The 19,622-nt window shown below is 50.4% G+C and overlaps 1 protein-coding gene across 5 annotated transcripts in view; it reads left to right on the plus strand.

Moving 5' to 3' along the window:
* The window catches only part of CCDC12 (coiled-coil domain containing 12), a 65,702-nt gene that overhangs the window by 32,548 nt on the left and 13,532 nt on the right, over window positions 1–19,622 (plus strand). The window contains exons 2-8 of one of the 5 annotated variants that reach the window (XM_060162136.1): window positions 9–76; window positions 10,725–10,804; window positions 12,119–12,289; window positions 12,424–12,485; window positions 12,731–12,765; window positions 13,818–13,894; window positions 13,992–15,270. In XM_060162136.1, the coding sequence (XP_060018119.1) occupies window positions 9–76; window positions 10,725–10,804; window positions 12,119–12,289; window positions 12,424–12,485; window positions 12,731–12,765; window positions 13,818–13,894; window positions 13,992–14,077 (579 nt within the window). In that variant the 3' untranslated portion in view covers window positions 14,078–15,270. Of the gene's footprint in view, window positions 1–8; window positions 77–10,724; window positions 10,805–12,118; window positions 12,290–12,423; window positions 12,486–12,730; window positions 12,766–13,817; window positions 13,895–13,991; window positions 15,271–19,622 lie in introns of those variants that run through there. The other 4 variants (XM_060162137.1, XM_060162138.1, XR_009542842.1 and 1 more) reach the window with 4 other exon arrangements.

Here is a 19,622-nt window from a genome sequence, read left to right on the forward strand (position 1 = left end):
CTTTGCAGGACAAGGAAGATGGGGAGCCAAAGACCAAGCAGCTCAGAGAAGGGGAGGAGGAAGGCGAGAAGCACAGGTAATGCCTCACACGCAGCTCTCTGCCCTGCGCTCTCCTCCAGTACCTGTTGGCTTCCACATCCTCCCAACTCTGCGTTCAGTCTCTACCCCGTTGCTTCCTCTCCACCCCATGGCTGCCTTGTTCAGACAGGACAATCTTACAGTTGGAACCTTCTCTGCACCCTTTCCCCCACTGGCTATCTGACTCTTAGCCACCAGCCTTTTATTCCAGACCCTCATGTCCCCTCACTCTTCTCTGAAAACACTTTGGGTGACATGGTTCTACAGCACCTGCAGAATCAGGTCCAGACTCTCCCTGGTGTGTGAAGCTCTGTCTGAGCCAGCAGCCTGGGCGCCTGCTCACTTCGGGGAGTAGATCTTGATGCCCTGAGAAAGCTTATCTCAGTGGGCTGTGCTTTGAGGGGGTGCAGCAGGTGGGGAGGGGTGCTCCCCAGAAGAAGCTGGACCAGCACTCAGAAGCAGGCCTTCCTGACGCCACAGCCTGCTGTTTCCTTCACCAGTGTGAGTGGAACCCTCCCCAGGTGCAGGCCCCTCATCCCTGCCTTCTTATTCAGGAGCTGATCTCAGACGAGATGGGGCTTTTTCAAGTCCACAGGGGCGCGCGTGTGTGTGTGTGTGCACGTGTGACTTAACACTTTACAAGGTGTGTTCACGCCTTCCTCACAGCAGCCCTGCAGGGTCCTTGCCATCTCCCTTGTTATCACAGAAGGCGACAGCTCTGTGCTGAGAGGCTGGTGATGCTCAGTGGTGGTGCAGGGACCCTTGTCACCCTAGCACTGGGCTCTGGGGTGTCTTGTTGGACCTTGCCCCCCCCCCCCAGCACAGCACGTGGCCCTCTCTGGTGACAGAAATGAAGGCCAGGTCATTGCTCTTTTGCCAAGTGACTGCAGACTTGGGCGCTTGGGGGTGGGTCTGTGGTAACTGCTCAGAGACTCTTTGGTTTTCTTCTGGTTTGTCCTTAGGTTTTTGATTACTGACTGGAGCCTTGAGTCATTTTGCAGATTCAGTTGTCTAACCAGATACAGTGCGGGGCCAGGGGTTGTGGCTGAGGAAATGGGAAAATCCAGCAGGATTGGAGGCAGGCACCCCAGGACCTCACCCCTCACCAGCCATGCTGGAGAATCACCCACCTTCCTCTCTGCCCATGCTCCTACCCATCTGTCCAAGGAGACCTATTTAGAATCGTGGCTGTTTTAGTTCCTTTGGCTTTCCTTATAGGTTTTAGAATCAGTTTGTTAATATCTATTTTTAAAGCTTGCTGAAGGTGACTGAGAGTAAAGAGTGACAGAGGAGGACAATGATGTGTTGTGGAAACCAGGAGAGGAGGGGGGGTGGCTTTCTGGAGACGGTGCCCTTCCCTTCATCCTAACCCATTCCTTAGTGGCCCTGTGCATGGGTATTTCAAGGAGTGTGGAAGGGATGGACCGTCTCATGTCAGTTCCTCTTAAAATTTCAGAACGTAGGCATCATTCAAGTGTACGTGTTTGTATTGTTGCCTACTTATTTAAAATAAACTAATACAAAAAAGAATAAAATAAAAATAGATAAAAAGTTTGCTAGAGTTTTGATTGGTATTACATGGAATCTACAGATCAGAATACCTTTAAACATTTTTTTATTACTCTCTTCAGGATAAATCCTACCGTATTCCCCTACAACCAAATCCCCATTGAGTGGGAGTCAGTCCCCCGAAGGTCGACTAGCGTAGGCCAGGCTCTGTGGGAAGGTAAGACGAGTTCCCACCTCCAGAAGGACCCCTGCTTCTCCTGTGGGCTGGATCTGCCCTCTCCCAGCCAACCTTCCCTCTTGGTTAATTGCACGGGCGCCCATGACTCATCTCTAACACAGCCCCCTCCTTGCCGCCTAGGTAAGATGTGATATGGCAGCCCTGGAAACCTGGCCACAAAAAGGGGCATTTATGTCAGTTGCTGTTGTTTTTTGTAAGCCCTCAGTCACTTCCTCCTGAAGGCAAGTTGGCTAGTGTATGCCGTGGAGGTATGTCTAGGGTAGGGTTTGTGGCCAGCAGTCGTGGCCACCCTACCAGGTGGGAGGAGAGGGCCGGCGTCGCACACTGTTGGGCATGGAGCGGGGGAGCGGTCTTAAGTGCTTGAACAAGCAAGCCCCAAACCCTCAGCTCCCACAGCCGTCACCTCCCCTTGGCTTAGGATTGAGGTCTGCACCCAGCCAGAGCTGTCACCATTCAGGGACACCCTGGGTGAGTGTCACGTACTGGAGAAGGAACTAGGCCACGAACCTTCCTTCCTCGGGGATGGAAAACCGGTTCTCCAACTCCATATGGAGAAAGGCCCCACCCCAGCTGAGGCCCGGCCCAGCCTTGTCCCAGTGCCCAAGCCCTTTCGGCTGACAAATGCCAGGCCTTCTCGCATCTGCCGGTTGGGTCCCCAGGATGGTGGCTTTGCACCAGGGCGTGCTCGCAGACCCATGACGTCAGCTTGATTCGGCAGATATTGCTGAGCTCTCGCGGTGATGCTCAGAGCGGCCCCTGCCCCCACTTGCTGAGTTATCTCACTCCCGCTCCAGGCCGGAATGTCGTGGCCCTGGATAGAGGGGCTGGACTGTGGCTCCGTGACTCGTGCTGAGGCAGCAGCACAGAGACCTGCGGCTGCCCTGTTTTTCCTGATCCTGTTGCTCGGGACTAGGCGCAGGAATGTGGAAGAGTGAATCAAGAGAGAACTGGTATAAGGGATGTGGTGTCGTGGGAAGCCGACTCGACGTGTGACCGGGCCAGGTGCTTCCCTTCGTGTAGGGGGAGAGTGGGAGCACGGCTGGGGCCTTTCTACATGGAAGACAGTCTTCGTCTTGTATGTTGTGATCTCCAGTGCCTCGAAAGTCCTTCTCATTAAACCTGTTCTGGGGGAACGTTGTGATCCACCGTGACTGAGGAAACCACAGTTCACACAAGTGAAGTGACTCGTCTAAGATTCCCCAGCTGAGAGGGAGGGGACCGGCACTGGGACCCCTCCTCCATCCCTGTCTGGTGTGCAGGCAGGGTGGAGAACAGCTGAGCTCATTCAGCTGTCATGTCACAGATGGGGAAACAGAGCCCTTCCCATCCTCTGCATGCGAGCTCCCGGGCAGGCCAGGCCTGGTTCCGTTGCACTGCCTTCACTCTCAGTGCAGTGGCCTTTGTCCCATGTGTCCTCTTGGCTGGAGCTCTAGGGGTGGGCATCAGGGCTGCCGACAGCTGTGCGGTGGAGAGAGAGTGTTTCTCTTGGGCAGCCTGCAGCCTGCATTCTGCAGCCCAGGACGGCCCCCAGAGTGGTCTGAGGGATAGATTGGGCCCCAGGAGAGTGGGGGACAGTGAACTGTGCAGGCTCTGGGCCCTGCCACCACCTGGGCCCCGACAGCCAGTGTGGCCACTTCAGTTCTCATCTTGTGGGCCCTTTGGGATTCAACTTAGCTGCCATAAACCTTTACTCCACGCCTCTTTTTAAATTTAAATTGATATTGAAAGTACTTAAAGATTTTTTCAATTGTCGGAAATTTAGTAAATCCTATTAGCCTGTATCTGTGAATATCCTTCTGTTTTGTAACCTTTTTCACATACTGTATCTTTTTTGTTGGTGGTGGTGGTGGTGGTTTTTTTTTTTTTTTTTTTTTTTTTGCGATACGTGGGCCTCTCACTGTTGTGGCCTCTCCCGCCGTGGAGCACAGGGTCCGGACACGCAGGCTCAGCCGCCATGGCTCACGGGCCCAGCCGCTCCGTGGCATGTGGGATCCTCCCAGACCAGGGCACGAACCCGTGTCCCCTGCATCGGCAGGCAGACTCTCAACCACTGCGCCACCAGGGAAGCCCCACATACCATATCTTGATCATCTTTTGATAAACATGCTTCTATAAAATTCTCAATGGCTGCTTAGTATTTCTTTGAGAGTGCCGTAATTAATTTTTCAGTCCTTGAGTTTTGGCATATCAGCTGTTTCTACTTCTTTAAGTGCCCATCAGCTATGCATTTTCAGGTGGATTGGGGGCAAAGCTCAGCCTGTAAATTTATTTATTTATTTACTTAAAATTTAATTTAATTTTATTTATTTATTGTTTTTGGCTGCGTTGGGTCTTCGTTGCGGCGTATGGGCTTCTCTCTGATTGTGGTGAGCGGGGGCTACTCTTAGTTGCGGTACACGGGCTTCTGATTGTGGTGGCTTCTCTTGTTGCAGAGCACCGGCTCTAGGCGCACGGGCTCAGTAGTTGTGGCTTGTGGGCTCTAGAGCGCAGGCTCAGTAGTTGTGGTGCACGGGCTTAGTTGCTCCACAGCATGTGGGATCTTCCAGGACCAGGGCTTGGACCCGTGTCCCCTGCATTGGCAGGCAGATTCCCAACCACTGTGCCACCAGGGAAGCCCCTCAGCCTGTGAATTTAGAGAAGCTGGGCTGGGCTCTGTGGAGTCTTGGGTGGGAGTAGGTGCAGACCATGTGGCTCAGATGCGATGGCAGCTTCAGCTGGACAGGGGCCTGTCTGAACTAGCTCTTGGCACATTCAAAATAACCAAGTGAAAAATCACTCTTAGATAATCATTGTCAACTTTTAAATTAATTAATTAATTAACTTTAGTTTTGACTGCATTGGGTCTTTGTTGCTGCGCGCGGGCTTTCTCTAGTTGTGGCGAGCCGGGGCTACTCCTCGTTATGGTGTGCGGGCTTCTCATCGCGGTGGCTTCTCTTCATTGCGGAGCACGGGCTCTAGGCCTGTGGGCTTCAGTAGTTGTGGCACATGGGCTCAGTACTTGTGGCTCACGGGCTCTAGAGCGCAGGCTCAGTAGTTGTGGCACACGGGCTTAGTTGCTCCATGGCATGTGGGATCTTCCCAGACCAGGGCTCAAACCCCTGTCCCCTGCACTGTCAAGTGGATTCTTAACCACTGCGCCACCAGGGAAGTCCCTCATTGTCAACGTTTGGTTGTTGTTTTCTGTCTGTTAAATTTCTGTTATATGTTCAGAACAATCCTTTGCAGACATTATTTTCAGTGGTTATATAATGATCCATGTAATGTCTGGGTGTATCTTTATGTATTTTATATATATTTTATTTTATTTTTTGAGTATGTAAAGGATTCATGATTCATAATGCAGAAGGTGTTAAAAGACACACAGGGGAAAAAAATCTTCCTTCACTCCCAACCTCCTAGCTGCAAGACCACCTTGAGGGCCAGCTCCTTGGCTCCTTTCAGAGGTGGACTGTGCACAGATATTCAAATATGCTGATATATATCCCCCCAACCCCCCACATACACATGCTTGTTGTTACACACGTGATAGCACACTATACTGCCATACTACTGTTCCTCACCTCGCTCATGTCAATTTGACAGTACAGCTTGACATTCATTACACAAAAGTTCATAAAAAGCATCTTCCTTGTCCCTTTGGTCATGTGGCGTTCTATTGTTCATATGGGCCAAAGGGCACATAAGCAGGGTTTGCATGATGCACTCTCCCCGCTAGGAGAGGGTTAGCTCCAGGAGGGGGCTCTTAATGTCTGTGTCCTCCAGAGCACCTTAGCACAGGACTCCCCTGTTTTGCAGCCTTAGACCAGGGGAGTCTGAAAGGCTCCTGGTTCTTCTCTGGCCTGGCTCTCTCCACCATCTGCCTTTGGCTCCTGGAGAGCTGGGGATCGGCTCACATTTCCTCAGTGTCTGGGCATTGCCTCAGGCGTAGGAAGAGCCCGTGCAGTTGGAATCTGTCTTCTTTCCTTATCCAGAAGATTTCAGTCCAGGTCCATTTCACACCTAGTGCTGAGAAGAAAGGGCTGTAGATATAAGCAGTAAGATAAGAAGCCAGGCTCCTGGACTTACCAGTAACAATGCCAAGTTCATGGAGATCAGACATACTGGAGAGGCAGGTAGTAGGCTGTTCTTTGGCTGGGCCTCAACTGCTGGGGTATGTCCTGGCCAGCCCTGCCACTTGATGTGCAATGTGCAGAAACAGGCGCGTCCCTGCCACCCTGTGGGCCACACGAGGACCACTTTCGATCTGCTTGCGCAGTATTTTGAGAAGGCTTGGTAGGCCATGCGGGCTGGGCATGGCCCAGCCGTGGGCTGCTGGGCTGCTCGTTCCCACCTGCACTCAAGGGTTACTCTCTGGGCTTTGGAGGGTTGACCGTCCCATTTTGGGACAGTCTGCCATACTCCCCTCATAGCAGTTAGAGAGCTCTCAGGGTTTAGGAAGGGGCTTCTGGGGCAGCAGTGTGGAGTGGGAAGGTAGCACTCCTGGGCAATTTGACCTTTGCTCTGCAGGACACCACTCTGTGCAGTGTTGATGTCCACATTCTGTGTCACCCACAGCCTCATGAGAAATGATACCTTTGATTTCCATATGGAAGCCAATGAAAGCATGACACTTTCCATCCTGTCTCAAAAGCTTCAAAGCTGGATTTGAACCCAGGTCACACTGTTGGAAGGCCAAGGCTCTTGTACCCTCTCACCCGAGCAGCTTCCTCGTTCTAAAATGGGGATAGCAGAACCAGCGTTTGGCTCTAGTGGCCTCCAGAAGGGTGAATTCCAGATGCCAGTGCTGCCTGATGAGTGCAGTCGCATCCCACCCAGTCTCCAAGAGCTGTGACAGTTCCAGTCACTGCAGGGGGAAGCCCCCAGGACGGCAGCCTGGGCCCACCTCGTGACCCTCTTGTCTTACCGTTCGTTTCTTGGCTTTCCTGTTGTGTCTCAAGTCCGGTCTTCTTTTGGATTTTTTGTTTTTAATCTTTCCATGTCCTTCCTGTTATCTTGCTAATAATATACTCCTTTCCCTTTTAGAGGTTTCCACAGCGATACAACATACATCCTTAACTTGTCAAAGTCTAATAACAAGTCACATTTTACCATTTCCCATACAGTGCCACAACCTCAGAACACTCTAAGGCCATTTGCCTCTCTTCCTGTCTTCTGTACCGTTGTTGCTATATTTGAAATCCCACAAGTCATTATTACTGTTTATACAGTCAATATTCATTTAAATTTACCCACGTATTTACTCTTTCATGCTTCTCAAGGAATGCATTTCATTCCTTCCTGAGTTCCATGCTTCCATATGAGATCATTTTCCTTCAGTCTAAAGCATTCCCTTTAGTATTTCGTAAAGAACAGATCCTCTGATGACTAATCTTCCCAATTTTTCTTTATCTGGAAGTCTTTCTTTGAAGGCTGTTTAACCTAGCTTTATAATTCTGGTGTGGCATTTTATTTACTTTTGGCCCTTCCCATGTATCTCTCCATTGTCTTACGATTTTCATGGCTTCTGTTGAAAAATCAGCTGTCATTTTCAGTTTCTCCTTTGAAGGGTGTCTTTGTCCAATTTAAGAATTTGTCTTTGGTGTTAAGTAGTTTGACAGTGATTTGCCTAGTTATGCTTTTCTTTGGAGTTCATAGAGTTTCTTTAATCTATGGCTTGATGTTTTTAATTAATTCTGTAAATTTTTCACTCATTATCTCTTTAAATATTGGTTTGCGGACTCTAATTACATGTATGTTAGATCTTTCCACCATGTTCCATATGTTTCTTAAGTTATTTTCTGTATTTTTCAACTTTTTCACTTCTGTCCCTCAGCCTGGATATTTTCTGGCTTATCTTACAGTTCACTAATCCTTTCTTTAGCAGTATCCACACTGCTGTTGAACCCATTTATTGATTTATTAATTTTGATTCTATTTTCACTTGTAGAATTTCCATTTGATTGATTTTTACAGTTTCCGAAATTCAGATCTCTGCTAAAATTCTTTTTTTTTTTTTTTTTTTTTTTTGCGGTACGCGGGCCTCTCACTGTTGTGGCCTCTCCCGTTGCGGACTCTCAACCACTGCGCCACCAGGGAAGCCCTCTGCTAAAATTCTTGATCTTGTGGTATACCTTCCTGAACTTTTAATAATTTCAATTAACGCACATTTCATTTCTGATACTATATTCCAGTATCTAGGTCTCCTGTGAGTGCATTTCTGTTATCTTTATTTTTTTCTCTTGGCTTTGATTGAATTCTGGATATTGCATATGAAAAGTTCCAGAGATAATTTGGGATTTTGAATAGTTTATTTTCCCCCAGAAGGAGTTTATTCCAGCTTTTGGCGGACATGGATACCCTGACCTACCCTTTCAGGACTGATGAAGAGGCTTCCTCTCACTGAACAGAAATTTTTGTCTCTTCAGCCTCATGAGATCGCAGGAAGCTCTGCTTGGTCTCTCGGCTTTTCAGCTTCTGCTTGTAAAAAGACAAGTGCTTTAAGGGGAAAGAAATGCCCAAAGCCAGGCTCACCTTGTTGCACTTCCCTTCTTTCTGTGATTGCAGCCCCTCAGGTCCTTGTTGCCGTGGTAATTCACCAACACACAGATTTTTTTTTTTTTCACACAGATTTTTTTAAGTTTGCAGAAGGAGGGAATTAAACCTTGTTCCTTTGTTAGAAAGGCCAGGCCCCAGAGCAGAACCCAGTGCCCCATGACCTCTCCAGAAACTTTTGCCATTTGGTGGTAAATAGGGGTGGGGTGGGAGGAGCAGTTAATTGGACATTAGTGAGGGTCAGTCTCTTCATTATCTCTCAACAGACTGAACCAGGGAAGGACTTGAACCTAGCTTGACAGAGCTCGACACACCCAGCATAGCCTTCTTGTTTACAGATGTGAAAACCGGAGCCTAGCATGGGGCACTTCCACAGTGACTGGGACCCAGGTGTTCTTGAGTGCTTGACCAGTGCTCAGCTCTAGGGGAGAACAGGGGACAGTGGCCGGCGGGGCTACCGGGGGTGCTGGGGGTGGTTGCTGTGCAGCCAGCCCACCAGACGCTGCTGCTCTTTCCTGTTGCTTCAGGCCTCTCCGTGTCTCCTGCTGTGTCCTCCCTCTTGCGGCTAGTCTTCTGAAGCCTGGGCAGCAGGGGGTGCTGGAGGTGTGGGTGCTTGTGGTTACTGCTATGAGCTCTGGGTACAGCTGCCATCAGACTCTCCTCTCTCTGATCTCTTACAAGACCCTGGAGCCAGTTTCTGAGAGTGACAGTTTTTTTTTTATTCTCACAAATCCCCACAGTTTTCTTCCCACACCCAGTTTCTCTTCCACTTTTCTCCCCACCCTGTTACAAACGAAAGTCAGTGTACCGATCATGCCCCACTTTCTCTCCCAGTGCCTTAGTGACCTGGCATTTACCTCCAGGCATTAGGGGATGGTGTCCCTGCTCCTTAGAGGAGGTAGACCCTGGGAGTAGGCAGCAGGCTTCCTCCACACAGGCCATGCTGGTACTACTCCCAGGCACACAGGTTTAGCCAAGCCCCAGGACTGCAGGCCCTGGGGGCCCTGGCAGAGGGCAGGGGGGGCAGGTGAAGCTGGTGAATAGGGGACTGATTTGGTGTCAGAAAACCCCCAAGTTCAGACCACTGTTACTTGCTAACTGTGTAGCCACAGATACCTCCTGCCTCCCTTCTGGAAAAGCTTGCTTGCCCAGGGGCTGGAGAAATCAGCCACACATTTCCCTGGCACAGACAGAGGGTTCCATAGATGACAGACCACAGGAGGCCTCCTGTTGAGAAAATGTTCCCAGGATTTCTGAGGCGCCAGCAGTCCTGAGAGGGCTCAGAAGAGGTAGTGGGGAGGAAAGAGGACCCACATCCCAGTCCCATCTGGCCGACCGGTTGGGGAGGCCACTTCTGCCTCCCGCAGGGCCTAGATGGTCTGTCCTAGTGTCTCTGTCTTGCCTTTATTAAGCAGCAGCCCCCAGGAACTCTCTTTGCTACCCTGTGGAGTTAGCCAAGGGCCCGTCCTGCGGGCAGGCTGCTGTGTGTGGGAGTCAGGGTTTGATGAGCTGCTGAGCCAGAGAGGCCTCCAGTGAGCACTTGGTACAGCCAGCCCTGCCCGAGGAGACTGCAATAAGAGGAAAACAACACCACGGTCGCTGGTCAATCCTAGTGTGCCATTCTGGCTCCTTGTGGCCGCTACCCCTTCATGGAGGAGGTCGTGGGATCTGCTCTGGTAGATTTATAAAAACCCCTTGCAGGGGCGAGGTATGTGAACTTCTCATGGCTGTCCTGGTGCATTGTGGCTTTCCCAGCCTTGCACACTGTCATGCCTGTTCCCTCAGCCCTTGCTGGCCAGCACACCAGACCCTTGCCACCAGTAGCTGAGGCTCCAGGGCACGAAGGCTCTGAGGAGCAGGTGGGGCTTGGGGAACCAGTGGGTGACCACTGGCTTCCTCTTTTAGGAGTAGCTCTGGCCCTGGCTTGGAGTCACAGCTTGCCTTGTCTCAGATGCTACAACCACTGCTGTATGACCCTATAAAAATGGTGCAGTCTCTTTGACCCCCAGTTCCCGTAACTGTCAAATGGAGATAATGCTGGAGAGACATCCAGTGAATGCTCTCTGTGCACCCCTGACCCCAGCTCTTGATGAGAACCTACAGTGCAGGTGGGGCTTTGGGAGAGCACCCAGCCTGGCTGCTAACGGGAAGATGAGGAGGCTGAGGCTCGGAGAAGGGAGCCTATCACAGTGAAGCTTCTGTTCCTGTGCTGTCCCCCTTCACCAGGTCATCTCCAGAGAGACCAGAGGAAAGTCCAGGAAGTAGCCAGCTCCTATGGCTTCATCACATGCCAACCTGCAACCTGTATAAGGTGAATGAGACTGTGTTATACCTTACTTTCTCTCTGCTTGTTCTCTCTGCCCTTTAGGGAACTCAGGCTGCGGAACTATGTCCCAGAGGATGAGGACCTGAAGAAGAGAAGGGTGCCCCAGGCCAAGCCAATCGCAGGTAGGTGGGCTGCATCTCCACCTCTGTTCCATGGCACTGTTGGTTGCCTCCACCTTGGCAGGTGTCACCGTCTCTTGGAGAATAACTGACAGTGCTGGGGCTGGAAGTTGGGCCTCCAGGACCCTCCGTCACCATCTTGTGGCAGATGCACAACTAGAAGCAGTCTGGGCACTGAAGCGGCCCGTTGTGCCTGCTCTGCCCTGCTCACGCCCTGCCTTGGAGGCTTTCCAGGGGCCTGTGAGGGAAGTGGCCACATCCCCTCAGAGGACCTCTCCGGGCTGAGAAGTGGAAGTGGCCCTGGGGCCCTTGGACAGCAGGGGCAGGGTGATGGGTGCTGCGGGCCCTTGGAGGGTCAGAGTGAGAGACGCTGAAGACGGGCTGACCATCCAGGTGCTTGGAGAGTAGTGGGCAGGCAGACACCCGCCCAGCTTGGGGCGTGGCAGTGCCAGAGCACAAAGGATGGGCAGAGGTGTTCTCACTGGTGGGATGAAGGGCCTGGCCCGGAGGCTGCCCAGTCACACCAGGGTGTGGGGAGCTGCACAGCAGCCAGAGCATCTGGCCAGCTGCAGCCTGTCCAGAGCCATCCACGCTGGAGATGCTGGGGTGCTTCCTATCATGCAGATCCCTGGCCCTGGCCGTGTTTTTTATTCTTTGTTTTTATCAATTTTTAATTATATGAGTAATAAACTAATAGATACATTTATCTTATAAAAGAGTAAAGTGTTGCGCATTCAGCCACACTCCAGTCTGCCTCCCCATCTCCTTCGGCCCTGAGAGTCACACACTTCCCAGGTGATCTGCTTCATGGTTTGGGCCTTGCCGTGGTGAGGCAGTGGCATGGTGGGGAGAGTAAGGCAGGACAGAGGACAGGGACGGGGAGCTGGTCCCATGTCTCAGGGTCAGCACTTGTGGCTGGCGGGAGGTGAGGCAGGGCAGAAGGGCCATGAGGAGACCCGGGACAATGGTGAGGGGGGTTAGAGGAAGCCCATGGAGCCCAAATTTGTTGTTCTTGACATCTGTCCCCACAGGGTCAGGGCCCTCCTGGTCAGGCCACCCAGAGGCCCGTTGTGCTGTTGGCAGCTGGGTGGAGCCGGGAGGTACACGTGGGCAGGACTCCTCAAGGTGGCTGCCCCGCTGGTCTTGGGAGCACAGATCTAAGAGTGGGATGGGAAGAAATGCCACCTGTGCCCTGGCCATTCCCAGGGCATGTCCTCAGAGCCCAGGAGCCCCAGGAGGGTATGGGAAAAGCCAATCCTCAAGGCCCTTCCCAAAACCATACTTTGGATATATCCAGGCAACTGTCTCATTTCCCAGCTGGGGATCCTGGGACTAAGAGAAGCACCCATGCTTCCTGGCTAGAGGTCTTGGCTCCATCTACTCTAGCTGGCTGCCGCCTGCTGGCCCTCCTTCATCCCCGAATTGCCTTCATCCTGAGAAACCCAAGCCCTTCCTCCAGAGCTGCCTTTGCAGGATCTTCACCTCTAGGTAGTTAGGGGCCAAGGGGAGAGGCGGGGCAAGAAAGCCCAGACTCTCCCAGGGACCTGCGGCTGCAGTTTGCCTATCTGGGAGAGTGGTGGCTCCTTTCCGACCTGCCTCCGTTGTTGTCTTGCGCCCTCTAGTGGAAGAGAAGGTGAAGGAGCAGCTGGAGGCCGCCAAGCCAGAGCCCATCATTGAGGAAGTGGTGAGTGCCTGGGGGTGTCCCCATCCTCCCTTGCTCCTTCTGTGGGTCCTTTTCTCCTTCCCACCTGCTCTCTTCACACATCCTTCCTTCTCGTCACTTCTTTATTCCCTTTCTACCTCCCTGTTTCCCCTCAGCCCCCTCCTTCCTCCTCCCTTTTCTCCCCTTTTCCTACCTCTGTCCCCTGTCTTCTACTTCCCTTGGGGCTAAGCCCTTCCAGCCCTGACATGTATCTCCTCCCTCCCCAGGACCTGGCCAACCTCGCACCCCGGAAGCCTGATTGGTGAGTGTTGCCCATGTAGGACCGGTGCAGACTGACTGGGACACTCTTGGTGCTAGGCATGGGCTCCGGCTGGGCCTTTCCCAGCCTCGCAACGGGAGGCAGGCAGTGTAGACATACAGCTACAGGAGATTATTAATGTCTGAAGTAAGTGCCGAGAAGGACGTAAGTGGAGAATGAGAGGAACATGACGGGGAATGACACCTAAGGGTGGGGAGGGGCTCGGGCAGAGGGGGCTCAGCAGTCCCCTCCAAAAGTTCCTGCTGAAAGGATGAGGGCCCGCCCCACCTCAGAGAGCTCCATTTGAACAAGGCTGACCGTTGCCCTCAGGGAGCCATAGGGTAGAGGCCAGACGGTGGGAAGGGCAGATGAAGGTTTCTGTGCCAGTTCTGCCACCAGCTAGCCTGTTTTCCTTTGGCCTCAGCTCCCTCTGCAGTGAAATGGGGATGCTCATCCTTCATGGTGCCCCTTTGACTGGGCAGAGAAAGAGGGCGAGAGAGGGCCGTGTGTTCGCTTTACCTTGGTCCAGAGGTACCAGCCATTTCCCTCTCACTTGCAATTCTGTGTCAAGTACGGCACTAGCTGAAGGTGTTCTGATATGATGAAACAAAAGCATGGGGCGCGTGTCCTTGGAAACCCAGATCCAGGGGGAATAGGCTGTGTGTGCACTTCTGGAAGCTCCTGGTGGTGAGGGTGAACGTGTGGTCGAAGGAGGAGCAGGACCCCCAGCGGGCCAGGGCAAGTCACTCCCTGATGGAGACCAAGGGGAACAGACAAAGAGAGGACCCTAAGAACCATCTGCCTTGTACCCCTTGACTCGGTCCCCTGTGTTGGGTGGGTCTGTGGTGCTAGTCCCTGCCTCACTGGGACTGGCAAGGTTGGCTGGTGCTGGGTTTTGGAGGACACAGAAAGAGAGAGGGGAGGAGCATCCTGACCTCAGGCACCTGAGTGTGATTCCTGATGCCGGAGGGGCTGTGGGAGGGGAAGGCCCCAAGGCCACACCAGGCCAGCCTTCAGCCTCCGGCCTCCTCCCACCTCCCACCTCCCTGCTCCAGGGACCTCAAGAGAGATGTAGCCAAGAAGCTGGAGAAGCTAGAAAAGCGGACCCAGAGGGCCATCGCCGAGCTGATCCGTAAGTGCGGGGCCTGGTAAGGCAGCGTTCCCTGCCCTCTGGGTGGTGGCGCAAACACACGGCCCCTCTCCACTCCTCCTGTCTGCCACCCTTCCAGGTGAGAGGCTGAAGGGCCAGGAGGACAACCTGGCCTCTGCAGTGGCGGCCACCACCACCGAACAAGAGGCTGGTGACTCCGACTGAGGCACGCCCTATCCCCTCGCCGCCCGCCTTTCAGGCCTGTTCTATAGGAGGATGGTCTTGGGCAAGGGTCGGGGCTGGGCTTGCCATCACCTCCAGTTTGGCCTCAGAACAGTGACTCCCTGCCTAGCGGTCTGAACCCCACCCCTCCCCATGCTGTGAGGTCGGCTCCTTGTCTCCTGAGTGGTCCCCAGCGTGCTGAGTTGGGGCAGAGCCAGCAACAACTCTGTGGACTTGCTGTATCTCTACATATATATGTTATTTTGAATTTTTTTAATGTCTAGAAATAGAAACAAGCAGACCCCTGTGTATGGCAGAAACCTCCTGAATATTTGGGATACTCTGGGTTTGGGCCCCAAGACGGGGCAGCTGCAGAGGTGATGTTTAATATGAGTAAGCCCTGTGTTGGGCTGAACATGTTGAGGCTGGAGGGGTGGGGAAGGCCCAGGCCTGACCTTCTGGGTCCAGGTTTCTGGTCCAGTCCTTGGTCAGCGGTGATCATCTCAAAATCCTTGGGTGACAGAGATAGGCCTTACAGTAGTTTGTGGGATACCTTGGAGAGGCTCCCACTCTGGTCCTCTGTGGACCCCCTTGCAGTGAGAAGGAAGCGACTGGGCCCATGAAGGGGGTGAGCTGTGCCTTGGCAAAGCCTCGACTCTGGGCCACTACAGATTCGGGGCCCCTGGCACTGCTCGTTCACATTCCACCCACAGCCCCAGCAGCCCGTCTCCCCACTTCACCGGCCAGAGCTAGACGCTGGCTTCCCTGGCACAGGGCACCCGTATGGGGGAGGGTGGCCCATTCTGCTAAAGACTGGGGTATTGTAGCCTGGGTTTCGGGGGTGATCTTGGACCCTGGGTCCCCAGGGTCCTGGCTTCAGGACCGTGAGCCGCCTCTGTGGAGCTGACTCTCCAGAATGACCGGCTGGCCACAAGTGTGACTCCAGGTACCTGTGACCATTTAGAGTTTCATCTCCTCCAGGATGATCACTCTCTTAAGTTTCCTTCATGGTTTCCCCTTGAGCCTCCCGCCCCTGCCCTGAGTCATCCCAGTGTGTTCCTCCCTCCGTGCCAGCTTCTAGGAACACAATGGCCCAGCTCTGGTAGACGGTGCTGAGGACTCGGGCGGTAGAGGTGGAGGGAGTGTGTGCACACAGACTGTCACTCATACAATAAAGTAAATGGTTTAACTTAAAATTATGCAACTCCTCTAAGAAGATAATTCTTGGGAAGGGAGCAGAAACTGGCAGCTATGAGTAAGGGCTGAAGTGGTAGGTGGCTGACTGCTGTGGTGAGCTGTGAGACAAGGCCAGGACTGATTCCCACAACGGACAGGGATCAGACATGCCCCACAGGTGTCAGGACTGGAGCCAGGCTCTCTCTGCATAGCCAGGGTCTAGAGCTGGGCTTCCCTTCCTAGGAATAAAGGGTGAAAAGATGCCCCCACCTCCTGGGATTGCAGTTGGAAGCAGGATGTTTGTCTGTGGCAGTGTAGGACTCAGACACCTGTGACTGGCAACTAGGCTCCCACTTAGCACCAGAGTAAGGATATCCCCACTGTATGAGAGCCCAGAGAGTTAATGAAAGGTTTGCTTCTGCATTTGCAGCCCTGTGTGCCCTATAGAACAACGGCCGTGCAGGGAGAGAGAAAAGCAAAAACTATCACCCATGAGGGACACTCAAAAATTATAAAATGCATGAGAAAATCCAGTGCCATAAAGAATGGCCAGCAGCCCAACAAGTGGGAGAATTTCTACTTGAAGAAAGTAAAACGATAATATCCTAACAGGCTTTAAAATGAGCATTTGTTTTATCACCAGTGAGATCAAAGAGGGACTTTCTGATCTCTCACAACGCAAGAACAGGGATTTGGTATAAGAAACAACTGATTAGAAATCTTGGAAATAAAGAATGTTTATTTATTTATTTTTTTTAGTTTATTTATTTATTTATTTTTGGCTGCGTTGGGTCTTCGTTGCTGCGTGCGGGCTTTCTCTCGTTGCGGAGAGCGGGGGCTACTCTTCGTTGCGGTGCACGTGCTTCTCATTGCGGTGGCTTCTCGTGTTGCGAAGCACAGGGCCTAGAGTGCGTGGACTTCAGTAGTTGTGCCACGTGGGCTCAGTAGTTGTGGCTTGCTGGCTCTATAGCGCAGACACAGTAGTTGTGGCGCACGGGCTTAGTTGCTCCGCGACTTGTGGCATCTTCCCGGACCAGGGCTTGAACCCGTGTTCCCTGCATTGGCGGGTGGATTCTTAACTGCTGAGCCATCAGGGAAGCCCAAGAATGTTTATTAAAGTAAGAAACTCACTGGAGGAGCTAAATGATTACTTATAGTCAAAGAAGGGATTAATAAATTGGAAGTAAAGTTGAAGATCCAAAAGGTGGCAGAGAGAGAGAAAGAAGAGAGGGGATAGGTTGAGAGCCCTGACGTACTGGTAGCTGTCCTTTAGCTGATAGGAATTCGTTTGGGAAAAGAAAACTGGAGAAAAAAGGTACTTGAAGAAGGAGTAGCAATCACTTCTGTTTCTGGCATCTCGGTAGGATGGTTGCCTGAAGTGATCTTCCCTTGGAAAACAGCTAAAAATACTAGGTAAATAAATATTGACAAATGCTTTTTAAATGCATCCATGATCTGGCAAGAAAGTATGGAATACTCAGGCCAAAAGGTAAGAGAAGTGGCAGAATGCTGAAGCCTGACCTTTGCCCTGGAGGTATTTGACAAGCCAGGTGAAATCGAGCCTTGGTTTTGGAGGCCCTCAGTGCCTGGTGGGGCCCCAAAGGGCAGCACCCTCTGTAAACTAATAATCAGTCTGTACTCTTGACATCCCAAGGGGAGCTTGAACCCTGCCAATTACTGGAGTAGAATAAAGTCTCCCTTGAGAACTGAGGCAGCCCTCCCTCATGTGGGTTTGCACACGGGAAACCTCAGCTCAAGATTTACAGTGGTCCCAGAATGTGATGGTCTCAGACACTTGATAGAAGGAAATGCAGATCCGACCTGAATGAATCTTTATTCATCTGAGTCCTCAAAGAATCCCCACCAATAAAGTTCCAAGAAAGAGGAATAGCTTACAGAAAAGTTCACGAGATATACTAGGCAACAAAGCACTCAGAGCAAAGGACATCAGAAAGAACATGGTAGCATGAGAGTTGCAAAGACTTCAGACATTAGAATTATCAGTCAGATAATTTCAATGTTTAAAAATGATTTAAGAACTAAAAGAGAAGCTTGAAAACCAGAATAGATTTGCAGAAGAACCAAAGTGATGCTCTAGAAGTAAAAATTATTATAGCAATTTAAAACCTTGTATCTGTGAATTAGAGCCAAAGAGACAATTTGTGAACAGGAAGCTAGATCTGAAGAGGTTATCCAGAATGCAGCCAGCGCGATAAACAGATCAGTAGTGTAAACAAGAGGCTAAGAGATATGAAGGATAGAGTGAGAAGATCCAACTTGTGGTTGGAGTTCCAGGGGGAAAAAAAGGCAAAAATGGGGCAAAGTTCTTTTTTTTTTTTTTTAACATGACTGAACTTTTCAAAATCACCAGTCCACAGGTTCGAGGTCAGCAGTTCTCAAGCTGGGCAACCAAAAGACATCTGCAGTCAAATGTTCTGTCTCTTGTTATGGGTGGTGACTCATTAGGTATGTTCACTTTACAAATATTCATTGAGCTGTACATATACGTTTTGTGCACTTTTTGTATGTTCATTACAGCTCAGTAAGCAAGTTTGCCTCAAGTTTTTTCACACTTTGTATTAATTATAAATTGCTGCATACAAATTACCCCAAATCTCTGTGGCTTAAAACAACAAATCATTATTTTCTGACAGTTTCTGTGGATCAGGAATTCAGGAGTGGCTTAGCTGAGTAGTTCTAGTTTGGGGTCTCTTTGAAGTAGCCGTCAAGATGTCCTCCAGGGCAGCAGACAACGCAAGGCTCGACTGGGGCTGGAGGATCTGCTTTAGGACCGTTTCCACTCCCAGCGCTCACAGGAATGCATAGAGAAGCATTACGCACCCACAGTTCTTGCCGCGTGCACCTCTCCATAAGGCTTGCATGAGTGTTCACATGTGGTAGAGGCTGGCTTTCCCCAGAATGAGTGATCCCAGAGAGGAAGCAGGAGGAAGCTTTAGGGTCTTTTATGACCAGGTCTTGGAAGTGATATTCTGCCACAGTCTGTTTGTTAGAAGCAAGTCACTGCGTCCAGCCCACACTCAAAGGGAGAAGAAAGGGAGAAGAATTAGGTTCCACCTCGGGGTGGAGTCTGAGAATTTGCGGACGTGTTTAAAAACCAGTACATACGTGAACACATTGTAATAAATTGTCAGAACGAAAAGACCAAGAAACAATCTTAAAATTAGAGATTATATTTTCTTTCAAAGAGCAAGCCCACAGCAAATGTCTCAAACACAGCCGGTGTTAACTGGAATGGTACCATCTGGCATCAGTGTTAACTGGACAAAAGGTAATTGTCAACTTGAAATTCTATACCCAGAGAAAATATGTTACAAGTACAAAATATTTTTAGACAAACAAGATCAGAGGTTTTGTCACCAGCAGACTTTTTAAAAAAATCTATCTTGAGGTAATGAAAATATTCTAAAGTGGATTATGGTGATGGTTGTACAAGTCTGTGAATATGCTAAAAGCCATTGGATTGTACCTTTAAATGGGTGAATTGTATGAGGTATATATTATATCTCAATAAAGCTGTTTTTTAAAAAAAGAAATAAGCATTCTCCTTAAAAAAAAAAAAAAAAAAAAACCTGAATGTCTTTTTTTGAATGAATGTCTTCAGACTGAATCCCAGATGGAAAATCTGAGATCGTAAGAAGGAATGAAGAGAAAGAAAGTGTAAATTTAAGTAGACGTTAACCTTATAAAACAAATATGTGTTGTGAAGTAAAAGTAAAACAAGGGCTAGGGTACATAACAACAATAATAGTAAGTCCTGAGGTGATCGGTGATTGGAATTACAGCCATCTACCAAGCTCACTCAGGAAGAGAGCAAAGACTCTGGTATACAGACAGGCTGACATTTCTAGGATAACGCTAAAAATAGAAATAGAGTGATAGAATGTACCCCTTCTTTTTTTCTTTTTTTTTTCTTTTTTTTTTTTTGCTTCACCATGCAGCATGTGGAATCTTAGTTCCCTGACCAGGGATCAAACCCCTCCCCCCTGCATTGGGAGCGCAGAGTACTAACCTCTGGACCGCCAGGGAAGTCCCTAGTACCTCTTCCAAAGAAATTAAGAAAAAAAAAATGGACTGAGAAAAATAAATTATCCAAAAGAAGGCAAAGAGAGAAAAAGGTGGGACAGATAAATCCAAATATGTCATTAATTACTATTAATGTACCTGTTCGCTTTTTTTAAAAAAAACTCTTGTCTGATGTCATTTAAAAAAAGAAACCTAAACCCAGTCTTTCAAACAGATTGAAAGGGATTAGAAAAGCTCTGTCATGCTCAAAATCAACAGAAGGAAGCTCAGCTAGCTGGGGTGATGCCAGACAAGGGAGACTTTCAGACAGAAGGGTTACTAGCTACCC

Source organism: Lagenorhynchus albirostris, chromosome 10 (assembly GCF_949774975.1).
Source record: "Lagenorhynchus albirostris chromosome 10, mLagAlb1.1, whole genome shotgun sequence".
Classification (NCBI taxonomy): domain Eukaryota; kingdom Metazoa; phylum Chordata; class Mammalia; order Artiodactyla; family Delphinidae; genus Lagenorhynchus; species Lagenorhynchus albirostris.